This window comes from Neomonachus schauinslandi, chromosome X, assembly GCF_002201575.2.
Source record: "Neomonachus schauinslandi chromosome X, ASM220157v2, whole genome shotgun sequence".
NCBI classification, from domain to species: Eukaryota; Metazoa; Chordata; class Mammalia; order Carnivora; family Phocidae; genus Neomonachus; species Neomonachus schauinslandi.
This window is the reverse complement of record NC_058419.1, coordinates 116,784,631-116,801,292: the sequence shown is the minus strand read 5'-3', so window position 1 is coordinate 116,801,292 and position 16,662 is coordinate 116,784,631. Positions and strand designations below refer to the sequence as shown.

Genomic DNA, 16,662 nt, shown 5'->3' with positions numbered 1-16,662 from the left:
TCCTAAAGCTGCCTACTGCCTCCAAGGCACCACAAAAAAAGAGTGATACACAAACGCTTTTAAGTTTGGTAGATTTGTCTCGTTTGTCTATTTTTGCTTCTGTTTTCAGTACTTTTGGTGTCATTTCCAAGAAATCATTGTCAAATCCAAAGTCACGAAGCTCTTAGCTTTACGCTTTTGTCAGGGAGGAAGACCGTGTCCTCTGCCCTTCAAGGTCCTTCGGCTAAGAGTAGAACTTAGAATCAAATTGACATGAGACAGATTAACAGGAGAAAATCAAATTTAATAGCATAGATACAGGGAATCCACACAATGAGATTCTGAAGACCATGAGGTGATGTGAAGCTTATATGAGCTAAGGAAAAATGTTGGGGTCTGCTGATACAAAGGGGAGAAAGCTCATTAGCAAGAAGGTGAAAGGAGATGTTTGGAAAAACAAGATTGTTCTATTATGCAGATGAGTTCCTTCCATAAAAGGGGCCTCTGTTCATACTTGCCCTCCTGTTGCAGGCTCTCCTTTCCAATGTAAATGTAGGCAGAGCACCTTTCCTGCATCCTGCATCCGCTGGCTTTTTATTACTTTTAACTCAAAATGATCTTTATGTCAAAATGGCACATTTTGGGGTGTCTCATCCTGTACCCTTTCATTTTCTTCTGGGAGTTTTACAGTTTTGAGTCTTAAGTTCAGGTCTTTAATCTACTTTTAGTTAATTTTTTTATATGGTATAGGAGAAAGGTTCAACTTCACTCTTTTGCATGTGGATATCCAGTTTTCCCAGCATTATTGGTTGAAAAGAATATCCTTTCCCCATCAAATAGTTTTGGCACCTATGTTGAAGACCATTTGACCACCTATCTGAGGGTTTATTTGGGGGCTTTCTATCCTATTCCCTTGGCCTACAGTTCTGTCTTTATGCCAGTACCACATTCTTTTCATTACTATAGCTTTCAAATATGTTTTGAAATCACAAGGTGTGAGACCTCCAACTTTTTCGAGATTGTTTTGACTGATTGCAGTCCCTTGAGATTTCACATGAATTTTAGGATGGATTTTTTTTTTTTTTCGGTCTGCAAAAAGTGCAATTGGGATTTTGATAGGGCTTGCATTGAATTTTCAGATTGCTTTGGATAGTATTAACATCTTAATACTAAGTTTTGCAATCCATGAACACAGATGTCTTTCCATTTACTTATGTCTTTAATTTCTTACAGCAATGTTTTATAGTTTTCAATGTGTAAGTCTTTCACTTCCTTGGTTAAGTTTATTGCTAAGTATTTTATTATTTTCAGTGCTACTGTAAATATTTTTAGATTTTCTTTTCAGATTGTTAACTGTCAGTGCATCGAAACACAATTGGTTTTAGTGCATTCACTTTGTATCTTGCAACTGTGCTAAATCATTTATTATTTCTAACACTTTTTTGTGGGGGTTCTTCAGCGTTTTCCCATATAAGCTCAGGTCCTGCAAACAGATAATTTTACTTCTTCCTGTCCAATTTGAATGCCTTTTCTTTCTTTTTCTTACCTAATTTCTCTGGCTGGGACTTCCGATACTATGTTGAATAAAAGAGAGCGTTCTTATTTTGTTCATGATCTTAGAGGAAATTTTTTGTCTTTTACTACTGAGTATGGTGTTAGCAACGGAGTTTTCATATGGGATTTTTATTATGTGGAGGTAGTTTCCTTCTACTCCTGGTATGTTGAGTGTTTGTCATCATGAAAGGGCTTTGGGTCTTGTCAAATGCTTTTCCTGCATCGATTGAAATGATCATGTGGTTTTTGTCCCGTATTCTATCAATGTGTTATATTACATTGATGAATTCTCGTATGCTGAACAACTCTTATATTCCAGGAAAAAAATCCCGCTTGGTCATGGTGTATAATCCTTTTGATGGGCTCTTGAGTTGGGTTTGCTGGTATTTTGTTGAACATTTTTGAGTATGACATCATCTTAACTAATTACATCTACAAAGATCTTATTTCTAAATAGGGTCACATCCTGGGACTTCAACATCTCAAACCCCTACGATTTCCACCCAAAATGCCCCCATGCATTATTTATTTTGAGTTCTGCAGTTCCAGAGAATTGCTTTTCCTTGTTTACAGAGGCCCTTTGAGTGCAAACCATTTGTATCATTCCCTTGGTTTTCCCGCCCTCCCCCCCTGGTGTGGAAACCAGCCACTTTTGTACAGTGAACTCATTTTTAATTCAGGAAAAAAAGAAAATAAATGATTGGTATGTAGGTCAGTTCCTAGTTCTGTCTCAGAAAACAAAGGACCAGGGCTCAACTAGCATAGCATTCAATTATTCCTTCATATGGCCTTTGTACATATGCTCATGTGCATTTCACCTCGCTCTTTCCTGTTACCCAGAGATAGTAAATTTCCAAAGATCTGGCTCAGGTTAGGTAAAAAGTCCAAATTTATCACATCTTGGATGAATCTTATTTGATGCTTTTGAGACTCTTCTGACCTCACCAAACCAGATTGCTTTCTCTACAGAGATGTGGATTGTTAAAAATGAACTTCATATGTTTGTTTGTTTTTATGAAATGTGTTTTTCTGCCAACCGGATGATTACTGTAAGATTTTAAGCATATTGTTGAGACTTTAGTACAAGACCTCTCAAAACACTCAAGGAATACATAGGGTCTTTGGTTGCTTTCTGGTATCTTTCTCTCTAGGAAGTCTCCCTGGTGTCCTGACCTCCTTCCCATGCCACCCTGGAGCTTGGAGCAATTTCCTACAGCTTCAAGACCATTCTCCTGCACCTCACCGATTGAGAGCCTTCTACTCAAAGCTTCAGCATGTTGGAAATAAATTTTCCACTGTGGGAACATTTTCATTTTTCAAATTAAAATTGCAGCACAGTGCTATGGTTAGAAGAGTGGCATTTCTAATTAAGGTGACACGAAGTCACACACATGATACAGATGAATCACTTTATGGTGTTTGCCACACTTGACAGACAGAACAAAATGCTTCTGAAAAATTAGGCATTGGTTTGCAGCATCTGTCCATGTTAAACTATTCTTAAAAAATGCACATATCCAACCTTCTCTTGGGAGATTAAGGAAGTAAGAGAATGACTTTTATAAAATCGAATATCAGATTTTCTTAGGAATCAGGAAGAAGGTTATGATGTTTCTTTAGAAGGGACTTCTTATTTAGAGCATTTTGTAGAGTCGGGTACTGGAGCCAGCCCACACTGGCCCATAAGGTCTAATTCTTAAAAACGCAGGAATTTTGTGAGTTGACTGACATCATGTTGGTAGCTTGAAATCGGCCATGGTGGAAGTATTTACACTATGGAAATCAGCAAATGCTACAAACTAGGGCTTTTGCCAGCACACCATTGATTTTGTCCCTTCTTTTTAAATACAAGCAATGAACACTATGCATGAAATGCCTGCCATGTCCTTTTTAAGATGGTGGACCCACCAAAAAAACCAATATATATATTGGTATATATATATATATATTGATATATATATATATATATATTCCTAAAGAGAAATATATATATGTGTGTATATATATATTTTAATGGAATGCATAACCTATTTGAGAAAAGAAAACAAAGAGGAAACATTATCCATGAGGATGAAAGGAGTCCAGAGAAGGGAGAGAAAGCAGTGGGCGCACATATGGCAGAAATTTCACGAACGTGTCATACTTTGAGCTAGGTCTTGAAGTATAGGTAGGAAAGGAAAATGAGCAATCAAGCAGAGAGAAGGTCATGAAAAAGAATCGGTAAGCAGACAGAAGGAATCGAATCTGAGTAAGAACAGCAAGCGTGGAATGAGAGAGTGCAGGGATATGGGGAGCTCGCAACTGTGTGAGGCACGAAACGGTCTGTAAAGCCTTTCTTACACATCGTCTCATTCTTTTCTTCAAGCCTGAGAGATGAGGGCAACCGAAGCTCAAAGAATCAGTGTGACCCAGCTGGATGAGCCCACGTTTGGAACAAAAGAGGAGTCTTCTATCCCTTGCTCAGCTTTCTTCCCACTGTCCCATGTTGATTCTGCTCATCTACGTCATAAGGCATGTAACACAGAGAAGCAGCCACGAGAAAGGATTCTAAACAAGTAATAATGCAGTACACCCTGGTTTGCTTTAAATGTGCAGCTATGATGTTCTGGGTGGCTTTGAGTGTTAGTAAGGTCTAAGTTCTTCTTTTTCTTTTTTTTTTTTTTTTAATTTTATTTATTTATTTGTGAGAGAGAGAGCGCAAGAGAGTACAGAGGGAGCGTGAGAGGGAGAAGCAGACTCCCCACTGAGCAGAGAGACCAACGTGGGTCTTGATCCCAGGACCCTGGGATCATGACCTGAGCCGAAGGCAGACGCTTAACGACTGAGCCACTCAGGCGCCCCAGTGAGGTCTAACTTCTAAGTAAAATTGCTTTCAAGAGTTCAGATACAATTTCTGTGCAAGGAGTCCAATATAGCCCATAGCTTCATTGTACTCAACGCTAACTCTGGACAGGAAACAGAATGATAATCAGGGCTCAATTTCTAAGAAAAAGCACAGAACAAGTAAAAAATAATACTATCTAGACTATGAGGGTTGGATTCTTGGGTCCCCTGAGAGTCAACTTTTCTAAAAGAAATATTTTTGTTCTTTTCCCCATACCATACACTAACCTTCAAAAGGGATAAACAAGAATTAAACTTTGGAGTTTAAAATTTTCCAGTAACCCGAATCCCACAAACAGTGTTGAGCGAAAGAAACCAGACACAAATGTGATACTTGACGATTTCCTTTCTATAAAGTATGAAAAAACAGGAAAAACTAATCTGTGCTGTTAGAGGTCAACCTTGTGATTAATGTTGGTGGGGCAGGGGGCCCAGGGCCAGGAAGGGGTCACGAGAAAGCTCCTGGGGTATCGGTGATGTTCAGTTTCTCCCTCTGGGTGCTGTTTACACAGGTATGTTCACTTGGCAAAAATTCATCAAGCTTCCACGTATAACGTGTTAGTTTTTCCTTATGTATGTTATACTTTAATAAAAAGGTACTTAAATATTTCCTGCAAAAAATATTAAGTAGGATAGAGCCAGGATTACAATACTTTGAGAGACAAATAATGTCTGATGCTGGAAAAATGCTCAGTGATAAGAGAGTAAGGGACTGTAAGTCTTGCTCCAGCAGATGTTGGGGTAGAGCAGTGTAAGGAGGTTCTGTGGGCAGAGGGCCATGTAAACAGGAGGGATGGGACATTCCAGCCTTCCGAAGGGGCGCCAGATTGTAGCTGAAGGATGCTCGAGAGGATTACAGAAGCAGTAGGAGGCCCGAGATGACATGTAATGTATGATATTGAAATATAACCGATAACATCAGGATCCGGCCCACTCTGGGGCCATTTTCCTATTACTCAGCTGATTGGTTGCCCTTTCATACCTTAATTCAGAAGGAAATTATTTCAGATAAAGATGGCAAAGGACATACTCACACAGGCAAAGGAAAATGTTCAAGTTTTAGTCACTCAGTGAATAGGATACAATTTAAAAAGCAGGGCGGAGGGCCCCTTGAATCTCACTCTCTGATTGCTCTTCATAACTTTAGCAAATACTCAAGATCGTGGGATTTTTTTTTTTTTTTTTTAGCAGAAAGGTTTACAATTTAAGAGACAAACTATCTTATCTCCCTTTTAGATTTTCCAAGCCTATTCTTTGCTCAAGTTAGATCATCAGAAAGTTCTATACCATGTTAGGTTAGTATCTTACCTCTTTGGAGCAGGTGTCTGATTTTTTTTTTTCTGTGCTTCGGAGCCCATTGGTGGTCTGGTGAAGCCCATAGGACCTTGCCCAGAGTAAGCATTTAAATGCATAAACAAAATGCCAAAATGCATGGAGTTACAAAGAAAACCACTTATACTAAAATTCAGTTAGCAAAATATTTTGATACAGCAACCTATATGCTTCTTAATTAAAGCATGAGAAACAGGAGCTGCCTGAATTCTTTTTTTTTTTTTTAAGATTTTTATTTATTTATTTTAGAGAGAGGGAGAGCACATGTGAGCAGGGGGGAGGGACAGAGGGAGAGAGAAAATCTCAAGCAGACTCTGAGCAGAGCTCAGAGCCTGACGCAGGGCTCCATCTTCGGACCCTGAGATCATCACCTGAGCCAAAACCAAGAGTCGGATGCTTAACGCACTGAGCCATCCAAGAGATGCCTGAGTTCTAATAGCAATTGTACTTTCAAAGTAGGAATGAGAACATGAACTTCTGAGATACTGGCAATAACTGTATCATTGATAAGAAAATATCTGTGATAGGGGCGCCTGGGTGGCTCAGATGGTTAAGCGTCTGCCTTCAGCTCAGGTCATGATCCCGGGTCCTGGGATCGAGCCCCTATCAGGCTCCCTGCCAAGGGAGGCTTCTGCCTCTCCCTCCACTGTTTCCCCTGCTTGTGCTCTCTCGCTCTGTCAAATAAATAAATAAAATCTTAAAAAAAAAATATCTGTGATATTGGTTAACAGTCTCCATTTTAGAACCTGTTTTTGGCCTATATTCATGCTAAATAGCCATTTGACCATAACGTTCTTGATTTTTTTGTAAAACTGTTTAAATCATTGCATAATGTGTAATTCAAGGTCTTACGAATAAAGGATCTAGATTTTAGCAGTAAGAGCAATCGCCTCTGTAAACTAAGAAGCTTCATGCGTAACTGGCCTGCTTACATTTTTGCCCAGGTTAAATTTTCCATTTATTGACAGTACAAGTATTAACCTATGTGGCTTGCATATTCGGCTTCTCTGCCTTTGTACAATTTTCATTTTCTGCTGCTATTGTACGCACCCAACTTTATGTGTGTTTTTATTGGAAGCTATTGTGTGTGTGTGTGTGTGTGTGTGTGTTTAGAAGTGTGGCATAAATACAAAAGTAAGAGTCATTGTTCCATCACACTCAGGGCCACCGAGCCTCTGTGAGGATCTACGTCTTGGTCTCCAGACCCTGTGATCTTTCCTAGCCCCCAGTACCTGCTTACCACTTCATTGTTTGCTGACAAAACTAACCAACACATCTGATATTTAAGCCTGGAAAAACAAGGGTAAAAGGTTTTGTTTCTGGAGACAAATGAAAATGACATATTTTCAGGAAGGAGGTTCAGAGCTAAAAGCACATGGGAGCAGGCAGGCAGAAGGAATAGAATCTGCTAAGGATAACGTGTACATCAAATCTCACATCACTTAGGTGTGGAAAGAAAGTTTCATTTCTGCTCTCCTTACTAAAGAAAGGGTGAAATGGTCTTCAGGTACAGCAGTTTGGCTTTTCATTTAATCTGTCCATCAGATGAGGGTTTGAAGGTACCCTGTGACAATTCAGACACATTAGAAAGGTGGCCAGTTCAGGAAAAGACTAACCCCCCTCCCCACAAGAGAGCACCAGTGAGTTTCTCTATTCTCTCTAGAACATTCTTGAGATTTAAAATTTCATGTGGAGGATTGGAAGAACAAGTATTGTGAAAATGTCTATGCTACCTAGAGCAATCTACACATTTAATGCAATCCCTATCAAAATACCATCAACTTTTTTTCAAAGAAATGGAACAAATAATCCTAAAACTTGTATGGAACCAGAAAAGACCCCGAATAGCCAGAAGAATGTTGAAAAAGAAAAGCAAAGCTGGTGGCATCACAATTCCAGACTTCAAGCTCTATTACAAAGCTGTCATCATCAAGACAGTATGGTACTGGCACAAAAACAGACACATAGATCAATGGAACAGAATAGAGAGCCCAGAAACGGACCCTCAACTCTATGGTCAACTAATCTTTGACAAAGCAGGAAAGAATGCCCAATGGAAAAAAGACAGTCTCTTCAACAAATGGTGTTGGGAAAATTGGACAGCCACATGCAGAAGAATGAAACTGGACCATTTCCTTACACCACACACAAAAATAGACTCAAAATGGATGAAAGACCTAAATGTGAGACAGGAGTCCATCAAAATCCTAAAGGAGAACACAGGCAGCAACCTCTTCCTAGACACATTGCCAAAGCCAAGGGAAGCAAGGGCAAAAATGAACTATTGGGACTTCATCAAGATAAAAAGCTTTTGCACAGCAAAGGAAACAGTCAACAAAACCAAAAGACAACTGACGGAATGGGAGAAGATATTTGAATGACATATCAGATAAAGGGCTAGTATCCAAAATCTATAAAGAACTTCTCAAACTCAAGACCCAAAGAACAAATAATCCAATCAAGAAATGGGCAGAAGACATGAACAGACATTTCTGCAAAGAAGACATCCAAATGGCCAACAGACACATGAAAAAGTGTTCAACATCACTCGGCATCAGGGAAATCCAAATCAAAACCTCAATGAGATACCACCTCACACCAGTCAGAATGGCTAAAATTAACAAGTCAGGAAACGACAGATGTTGGCGAGTATGCGGAGAAAGGGGACCGACCCCTCCTACACTGTTGGTGGGAATGCAAGCTGGTGCAGCCACTCTGGAAAGCAGTATGGAGGTTCCTCAAAAAGTTGAAAATAGAGCTACCCTATGACCCAGGAATTACACTACTGGGTATTTACTCCAAAGATACAAATGTAGTGATCCAAAGGGGTGCATGCACCCCAATGTTTATAGCAGCAATGTCCACAATAGCCAAACTATGGAAAGAGCCAAGATGTCCATCAACAGATGAATGGATAAAGAAGATGTGGTGTATATATATACAATGGAATATTATGCAGCCATCAAAAAAAAAAAAAGAAATCTTGCCATTTGCAATGATGTGGATGGAACTAGAGGGTATTATGCTGAGCGAAATAAGTCAATCAGAGAAAGACAAGTATCATCTGATCTCACTGATATGAGGAATTTGAGAAACAAGGAGGAGGATCATAGGGGAAGGGAGGAAAAAATGAAACAAGATGAAACCAAAGAGGGAGACAAACCATAAGAAACTCTTAATCTCAGGAAACAAACTAAGGGTTGCTGGAGTGGTGGGGGCGGGGAGGGGTGGGGGGGGCTGGGTGATGGACATTGGGAAGGGTATGTGCTATGGTGAGCCCTGTGAGTTGTGTAAGACTGATGAATCACAGACCTGTACCTCTGAAACAAATAATACATTGTATGTTAAAAAAAAAAACAAAAAATGATAGTAGGAAGGGAAAAATGAAGGGAGGGACTCAGAGGGGGAGACGAACCATGAGAGACTATGGACTCTGAGAAACAAACTGAGGGTTCTAGAGGGGAGGGGGGTGGGGGGATGGGTCAGCCTGGTGATGGGTATTAAGGAGGGCACGTATTGCATAGAGCACTGGGTGTTATGCACAAACAATGAATCATGGAACACTACATCAAAAACTAATGTTGTAATGTATGTGACTAACATAACATAATAAAATAGAATTAATAAAAAATAAATAAAATTTCATGTGGATAATTCTATCCTTGATCCCAGTTTGTTTTCTTCTACCAGTTCTACTTCCTTCAAATACACACACATCCATATCACAAATTGGATTATTCCAGGATCTGAACATTTTGAAATGAATTCATGATCAGGAACAAGAGTTTACCTTGAGGTTGGAGGAAAAACAACAACAACAAAACAGCACAAGCTCTTTGTCAATGTCATATATCCAAATATTTGAAAACCTTGGTAAAGAGCAACCATAAGATTTAGAACTAATTTGCAGTGTAGTTGAATGTAGGATTTGTTGTTATGTGAGAGAGAGTGGTTTCCAGCAGACAGGAATTGCCTTTGAAAAAATATTCCAGCGCAGAATAGCGTTGGGTATGCTGGAGGACCCCATGCCCGCATCCTGTTGTTGAAGGGCACAGCAGAGGGTCGACCAGAGCTCATCTCTGGCTGTGGTGTAATTTCCTCTCATGTTCTAATCTTTCCACCCCCGTTTAAATGTGATTTTTTTTTCTTGTATTGATTTCAATTTTAAAATTCTAGGCTCAGGGAAAAAATTAGAAGAGTGATATATTCATTCTTTTTAAAGATGTTAAAGTGACAGAAAAAGTCTTAGCATTCTGATTTACGAAGTTCAAGGTACTGCCTGCGTGATAGATAACAAATCTATTTGCTGGGTTGGAAAGGGGCCGCGCATGACAGCCAGGGAGAGTATATGAATTGCATGATAATTTTCTTTGTCCTTATTTAGCAAATGCTGTGGGTGTAATTTTCTTCTCTGTTCAGCTTAAGAGTGACCATGACAATGGATGACACCAATTTAGAAGCAAGGCCATCCTTAAATATGTTCTCCATATGTCTGCCTCTATGAAAGTGACAGTGACAGTACATGACCCCTCCCTAGAGGTGGGACCATTCTTAATTGTTCTCTTTATTGTTCCACCTCCACACTCCAGCAGGAGCCTGGGTCATGCCACATGGGCTTTTTGGATAACCATCACAGTCAGCTCCTAAAAACTTTTAAACCTGCATGTCCACTCTAGCCAGCCAGCAAGGGTACAGGATGACCTTCACTTTAAAATGGTCTTCCCTGGGGCTCCTGGGTGGCTCAGTCAGTTGAGCGTCTGCCTTCGGCTCAGGTCATGATCTCAGGGGTCCTGGGATAGAGCCCCACCTCAGGCTCCTCGCTCAGAGGGGAGTCTGCTTCTCCCTCTCCCTCTTCCCCTCCCCTGCTCGTGCTCTCTTTATCTGTCTCTGTCTGTCTGTCTCTCAAATAAATAAATCAAATCTTAAAAATAAATAAATAAATAAATAAAATGGTCTTCCCTTGCGGCCAAGGATTAAGAAACCTGTCAGAGTCCCCTGGAGAAGTTCATGACTCGAGGGTAGACATTTTAACAGTTGTGTCAACGAACGGACCAAAAATTTTCTCCCTACCGTTTCCCCTACCTGTTGTATTTAAGGCTTCCTGAGCTAATGCCCCTCTCTATTGTAGCCTGTACTCCATGCATCCCACAAATCTCTGGGTCTCCTGAGATGTGTGCCCATATAATTGGCACATTTTCAAACCAACAGAATTAACTATATAGACACAAACCCACTCTACTGTCCTTTGTTTCTGTATAAGACGGAGTTTTTACAGGACTTTCTCTTCTTCATTTGAGAGTGAAGCCTGGTATAAAAGCATGCAGGGAATTTGATTATTTAGAGAAGTGATTTCCCCATTTTTTTCAGATCTTGCTCAAAATTCTTTAACACCTCTCCACTGCCTATGAGGGAAAACCTAACCTTTTAGCCTGGACTTAACAGCTTCTGTGCTCCGGCTTCTGACTCCTCTCCCCCAACCTGTCCCATTACATGTTACAAGCCAGCAGTACTCATTGAGAGTCATACCCTCAAAATGCAATGCTTTCTCCCTTCTTTGCACCTTCATACATATCATTTCCCAAAATGACTTCCCAGATTTGTGTGCCTGGGAGAGCAGTAACTTTCCTCAGTGTTTTTCAGTCATGGATGAATTCTTTAGAAAATAACTCTAGTGCTTAGTCCAAATTGAATTATTTTAATATTCTTATGAACAAGTTTAATTTTTTAAAAAGGTGTTATTTATTTGAGAGAGAGAGAGACAGAGAGCACGAGTGGGGGGGCAGAGGGAGAGGGAGAAGCAGACTCCCCGCTGAGTGGGGAGCCGGACGCGGAGCTTGATCCCAGGACCCTGAGATCATGACCTGAGCCAAAGGCAGACGCTTAACCGACTAAGCCACCCAGGCACCCCTGAGCAAGTTTAATTTTTGTATTTCTGAATATAGCTGTCTTTTGCAAACCACATCCCATCACTTTTAGAGAAGGAAGAGGGCTATCATTCCAAAATTGCTACTGTTTGGTGTGATTTGACATATCTCACTCATTTAGCACAAGCAGAAAAAAAAATTAAAAAGAAAATTAGCAAGCTAGTTCCTTTCAAAAACAATCACCATCCCCAATGGGGACAACATGTGTACGTGCCTAGTAGGCACCTGCTCTGTGCTGTGTGCTCAGTGATGGTGGCGGTTATTATGTGCTTCCTCTTTTAGGAAAGGCTGCCTTATTAACTCACCTCACACAAAGGCATCTGGAGATGACACTACAAGAGGAAATAAGATGGCTTGCCAAACACTTCCTTCCATTTAAGTACAGTCCATGAGATTTCCTGACCATTCATCATAAACAAAGAGGTGTTTGCAGCTTCAGGAACTCAAAGGATATGCTACTGTCGGGAAGGAAGAATTTCCTCTGCTCTTCTAGGTCCTTCTTACTAGACTAAGAATCAAATTGACGTGAGACAGATCAACAGGAGAAATTTAATTTTATGCTTACAAGGAATGCACACAGCCATGAAATTCCAAAGACAGACATAATGAAGTATGTATGTCATCCTGAATTAAGGAGAAGGAAGTAGGCATCTGGGACTTCAAAGGGAAGGAATGCAGTTTACAGGATGAAGAGTAAATGTTTGATAAGCAAATGTTTGCTGGGCCACTCAGAAACAATGGGACATAGAGGACTTTGATCAAACAGGTCTTGCTAGCTTCATCCCTATCGTGCGTAGTTCATATCACAGTGTAGTTATGGCGACAGCTGTCTTCCTGGAGCAGGTCCTCTATCTCAACTCTTTTTAGGCAGTTGAGAGGGCGGTAAAGAGCTCTTTCTGAATCTGCTTGCATTTAACTCAAAATAACCTTCATGCCAAAGTGGCCCATGTTGGGGCAGCTTGCCCTTGGCCCCTACACTACCCATGACACAGACCAAAAAATTTCTGTCCCACCTTTGCTCACTCCATTTGGTATTGCTATGTAATAGCTGCTTCTCTACTTTTCTTTTTTTCCATAAAACACAGGCTCTACCCGTACCCCAAAAGCCTTCAGATAGACTGTTCCAGGACTAGCCAGCTAATTTGCGGGTTTAATCACACAACTCCACTCCTACGCTACCCCTTATCTCCTGGGTTCTGTGAGTCCCCACCCCCAGCTGAATCACTCAGCCACAATCACGTTAATTGCCTCCACCTGGCTGATTTTCCTGGGGCAGGCTGCCTTTGTCAAGCAGTAGGCGACATGTATTTATGCCATAGCATTTTAGTATCCATGGTACAAATCAACTCTTCTGATTTTTCAGGCATGAATTAAAGTAACAGCTTTCTGCATTATAATAACAGCAGAACCCGAATTAACTGCAAATCTCAATAAACAAGTTGTTGTTGGAAACCAACCTCCGTGCTTCAGAACCAAAATATAATACGAAGATGGAATCTGGGATAAAGAGGAACGATCGCTTTATTGCTTTGCAGGGGCAAAGGAGGCTGCAGCAGGCAGTGGCCTTCAAAAACCGCGAGCCTTCCGGGAGGAAGGGGCTGGGGTGTTTTACAGGGAAATACAGGGTCTAGCAGGTTTCAACAGGGATTGTATATGTGTTGCCAGCCCCCTTAGTTGTTTTCAGGGTGGTACCTGAAACAGAAGGCTAAGAAGGGAGGAAGGGAGGTTTGCGGAAGTGAAGAAAAAGGTTACTTTAAAACTGAGCTTCACTGAAGCATTAGTGCAGCCATTTTGGTTTTTGGTCAACTGTATGCCTTGAAGCAGTTTCACAAGTATATTTTTATTTAATTTTTATCCAGCTCAGGATGAACTTAAGAAAATCATTCTGTTTTCAATCTTTAGTTTTCATGCTTTTGTAAGCACCATACATTCATTCAGTTAGGTGTTTGTTTCGGCAATTAAGTCTTGTAGTATGGGTTCATAATTATCATTATTTTTTATTTTTTTATTTTTTTAGATTTTATTTATTTATTTGACAGGGAGAGCACGAGTAGGCAGAGCAACAGACAGAGGGAGAGGGAGAAGCAGGCTCCCTGCCGAGCGGGGAGCCCAATGCGGGGCTCGATCCCCAGACCCTGGGATCATGACCTGAGCCGAAGGCAGACGCTTGATGACTGAGCCATCTAGGTGCCCCTGGGTTCATAATTATGATCACAGCTATTCACAGACTAGGCTCTGGGAGTTGATAAAGGAGACACAGAAAGTCGGACCTTCTTGGTGTAGATTGGCTGGCTGTTGAACAAACCCCTGTCTTCTGCCTCTTGAGCACCCACATTTCCCAGCTGCCCTTTGAAGTTTGGTGTGGCCATGTGACTATATCCTAACCAATGAAATGCATACAGAAGTGAAGTGGATGAATTCCAAGCCTGGTCCATTACAATCCTCCACGTACCATCCTTTGAATTCTTTCCTATTACCCATGACCTTGGAGGCCATATGTTGAAAATGGCAGAGCCACAAGTTAGAAGAAAACTAGGTACCAGAATTGGTACTTGGAGCAATGTCACCCACCTATCAGAAACACCCCTTTTGGACCTTGCATGAAAAAGAAATAAATCTCCAGTTTTTCTAAGCCACTGAGATTTGAGATGTATATGTTGTAGCATAGTTTTACCTTAAGTAGTAAAGATTTATACTGTGCATTTAAAAATAAAGTGTTATGTTTCCCCCTAATAACGGTAATATATTTTCATTGTCTACTATTGGAGAATACTCCACACTGACACATTATGTTACCTGAAAGATGCTTTTATTTATTTATTTATTTATTTATTTATTTTTTAATCTTCAAATGCAAGTTTAATAAATCACATGATTTATTTATGGGATTTCTACATCAGGTTGTGGTTTAAAAGAAGCTATATATGTGTGATATGAAGAGAATGATGTACAATCAATATGAATCTTGTTAAATCTCTCTTCCGTGGACTTTCTCCATCTTCCTGCTTAGCAATAAAAGGCATTTTTAGGTTTATATAAATATTCTTTACAATTGCCCTCTTAACAAAAAATTAGTATATAAATAGCACTAGGCATTTAGTAAATAAGTCACAGGCCAGTAAGTTCAATTGTGCAGTTATGAAATGTAACGTGAAAGAGTTTGAAACCTTAAGACTGGGTGATCTGCAGTGTTTCCAACATGTCTTCCACTGCCTTAAGAGAGTATTTGGTTTCCTTCTTACTTCGACCTGCAAACTGATAAGCTCTGTTTATTTGACTAGCTGCTCAACTAGCATATTTCATGTTGTCCTTTTTTGTTTTTGCACTTGCTTTTGGATTAGAAGCAATATGCAAAGCCCAAACAAAGCTCTCATATTTCTGTTGTTCAGTTTCAGTGCCTGAGCAAAATACTTTCTTGAAAGTTCGAGGTTTTCAAGTCCACCTTGGGTATATTTAACTTCAGCATACTGCTGACAGTGTAAGTGGTTGTGTGGATTAGTCATCATTAGCTCCTCTAAACAAAAGGCTGCTTTAGCATAGTCATGTTCATTGATATAAAGTTCTGCAAGTTCATGCCAAGCTTCTTGGTCCCCAACAAATTGTTCCAGATACTCATTCAGTTCCCGAATGGCCTCCACATTTTCCCCCTGGGCTTTTCGAATGGCAATCTTACGCTTTCTTGCAGCAGTGTTAGTTGGATCTTCTTGTAAAATTCTATCATATAGTTGTATAGCATCATCATATCTTTCCATGGCTTCAAATCTCATGCCAGTTAGTCTCTTGACTCTGTGACTGCCAGGGAACTGTCTTCTTAACTCCTGAAGACAAAACAATGCCAAGTCATCTCGACCATAGTCTAGGGCTGCAATCATCACTTGCTCATATATGATCCAAATATCATCTCCAAGCTTAGAAGCATATTCATTAATTAATTCCTCTCCAACTTCCACAATTTGCTCACTGTTTCGTGAGTTTTCTTCTCTCCATTTTCTCATTTTATCTCGCATTTCTTCCCAAGTGACATCGTAAAGCTCTGAGACCTTCGCCATCTTCTCAGAACCTGGAGGCAGGGCTGAAAGATGCTTTTAGAAATAAATCTCTGATAATAATTTTGTTAGTCGGTCATAACATCCTTTCTTTTTCCTGAACGTGGAAGGTAAAAACAAAAAAACCGAACCCCCCCCCAAAAAGACCCCCTCAATTAAGATGCATTATTCTAGTTAATGTTTTAGCAATGAGTGACAAAGTTTAATAACTAAACTAACTCACGGTGAATTAAGCAATCTTGGGAATAGTAACTTTCTCAGGTCCCCAAGACATGATGCAATATTTCAGTGACACTTCCATTTTACAACTAAGATACAACTTAGGCTCTGCTCGAAATTCTCTCAACATACGTCATCAGTACATGCGGAAATGGAAACTCTCGTGCCGATGAGACTGGATGTATTAAATTCTTGTTTCTAGGACACAAATATATGAAATGTACATGCAGTGCTATGCCCAGCTTTCCATTCAGTGTCACACTCTGTCAGACAACTTGAGGTGTGTGGTCGGCTGCACTGTGCCTTCTCTCCCTCAGCAAATGTTCATGAAGCACTGACTGCCAATGGTCTAAGCGCTTGGGGCACAACACCGAGTGAGCAACAGTCTTGGTAATGGAGGAGCTTAGAGGTCTGGGCAGAGGGCAGCTAATTCCTGTGAAGAAGGAGCTGAGAAAATCATCAAAGACAAGAGTCTGATAGAAATCTGGAAAGGTTGGGCAAGAGTATAAGGATAAATGAAGGAAAGGCATCGCAAGTTGAGAGACTACCAGGGACCAAGACGTGAGATTTTGAATGATGTGAAACCTGTGGGGAATGAGGAGTTCGTTTTGGCTGGTGTTCAGGGGAAAAGTGGGGAGTGCAGAAACAGGGGTTTGGGGAGCTAGACTGGGGTCAAGTTATGCAATCTTGGATGATATTCTATACATCCTGAACATTTACTTTCT

General features: G+C 40.4%; 1 protein-coding gene across 1 annotated transcript; it reads right to left on the bottom strand.

Moving 5' to 3' along the window:
* Nucleotides 1-14,840: 14,840 nt before the first annotated feature.
* LOC110573710 (ER membrane protein complex subunit 2-like) lies at nucleotides 14,841-15,730 on the bottom strand. The gene is given in 2 exon segments (XM_044911779.1): nucleotides 14,841-15,025; nucleotides 15,028-15,730. Coding segments are annotated over 2 exon segments (879 nt in total). The 5' UTR covers nucleotides 15,722-15,730.
* Between the last annotated feature and the right edge of the window lie 932 nt (nucleotides 15,731-16,662).